The sequence below is a fragment of the Triticum urartu genome, chromosome 5 (assembly GCF_003073215.2).
Source record: "Triticum urartu cultivar G1812 chromosome 5, Tu2.1, whole genome shotgun sequence".
Classification (NCBI taxonomy): Eukaryota; Viridiplantae; Streptophyta; class Magnoliopsida; order Poales; family Poaceae; genus Triticum; species Triticum urartu.
The window spans coordinates 134905271-134906793 of record NC_053026.1 but is presented as its reverse complement, the minus strand read 5'-3'; the positions used below and the strand labels follow the sequence as shown (position 1 = coordinate 134906793).

Here is a 1523-nt window from a genome sequence, read left to right as displayed (position 1 = left end):
TAACAGCATATATCAGCAGCACATATCAGCACATATCAGCAGCACATATCAACGAACGTAAGCATAAGCATCATGACAATAATAGATCATCATCACACAAGCATAAGCATATCAACGAATGTAAGCATAAGCATCATCACACAAGTCAGCTAAATGATCATCAGCACACAGAAGTCATCTCAAGCATCATCATCACATCTGAAGCATCATCGAGCACCGCGGAGGTCGTCACCGCCAAGGCGGCCAAAGTCCAGGTCATCAGTGCTAGCGGCAGCGCTACCGCCTCCACCTCCGTGGATCGGAGTGGTCGGGCTCCGTGTCTCCGGAGTGCTGCGAAGACCACCGCCAACGGTAGATCCACCTGTTCCCTGCATGTTGAAAAGACATATGCACGGGATCTATGACTGTGTTGAAAGGCATGACATGCTTTGGGTGAATAGATTGGGGATGAACTAACCGGCGAGGGGCCAGCGTTCTGTGCCACAAACTCCTCAAAGCTCATCAGCACTGGTTGTGCTGGAGGGCATTGTGCTGTAGGGAACTGAGGACACCTGCCGGCCGCCATATCCTGAAAAGCCTGCTGCATCTGGCTATCCCTCTGCACTTGGTGTTCATAAAGCCTCTGATGCCACGCCATGGTCTCCTGGCGTGTGTACTCCATGTAGGCCTACGGTATGACATGATGGAACTCATAAAACTACTAAATGCGGAAAATGAAGTGAGAAATGAAGATAAGAGGGAAAATACTTACAGATTGTTGCTCCTGAAAGAGGGACTGTGTACTAGTCACTGGCTGGCTCGTGCGCTGGCTCAGGCTCGGGTCGATCCGACGAAGCTGTGTGTAGGAGATACTAGGAGTGATCACAGCATCGAGAACCGCCTCCCGACCGTGCTCCTTGGGCCCCATCCTCACCACCGCCATGTCGTCCAGAGGCGCCGCAATGGGGTCAGGTGTGTCAGGATGTAACTCCAGATACGCTTCGGAGTAGGCCTTCTTCCTCCCTGCGGTCTTCTTGCCGTAGTACTTGGGCTCGCCAGGCTTGGGGTCCTTCCGCGTATGGGCGATCTCCCACGCCTGCATGTGTGAGAGCGGCCGCTTCAGTTTCTCCTCCTGCACCACCAAACAGAGGTTAGTCATACATAAGAAAGTGATGGTAAATAGAAGAAGAAGAATGTTTAATGGGGTTAGTCATACATTAACTGCCTTGTGGAGATAGTGGTTTCGGTTTCCCTGAGCATGTACTCCCTCCGTCCCTCGGTTAGCCTTATTTTTGGTTCTCATAGCCGCCCAGGCTCCAGCCTCATCACACCAAAGATCCACCAATGCCGCCCAGGACTCGTCTTTTCCATAACACCAATTTGGACACACCTACATAATAAAAGCATAATGGCATGTAGGTGTGTCCAAATTGGTGTTATGGAAGCATAAAGCATAAAGCATAATGTACCACAAGGTAATGAAAGCATAATGAAAGCATAATGAAAAATCTTTTATACTTACCGCCAAGAACTCGGGCCTCTCC

The 1523-nt window shown here is 50.2% G+C and overlaps 1 protein-coding gene across 1 annotated transcript; it reads right to left on the bottom strand.

Moving 5' to 3' along the window:
- Positions 1-206: 206 nt before the first annotated feature.
- LOC125506855 lies at positions 207-1115 on the bottom strand. Its single transcript, XM_048671558.1, has 3 exons — positions 752-1115; positions 458-667; positions 207-368 (listed from the first exon to the last, which is right to left on the bottom strand). Exons 1-3 carry the CDS (start codon positions 1079-1081, stop codon positions 207-209), a joined length of 702 nt encoding a protein of 233 aa, XP_048527515.1. The 5' UTR covers positions 1082-1115.
- Between the last annotated feature and the right edge of the window lie 408 nt (positions 1116-1523).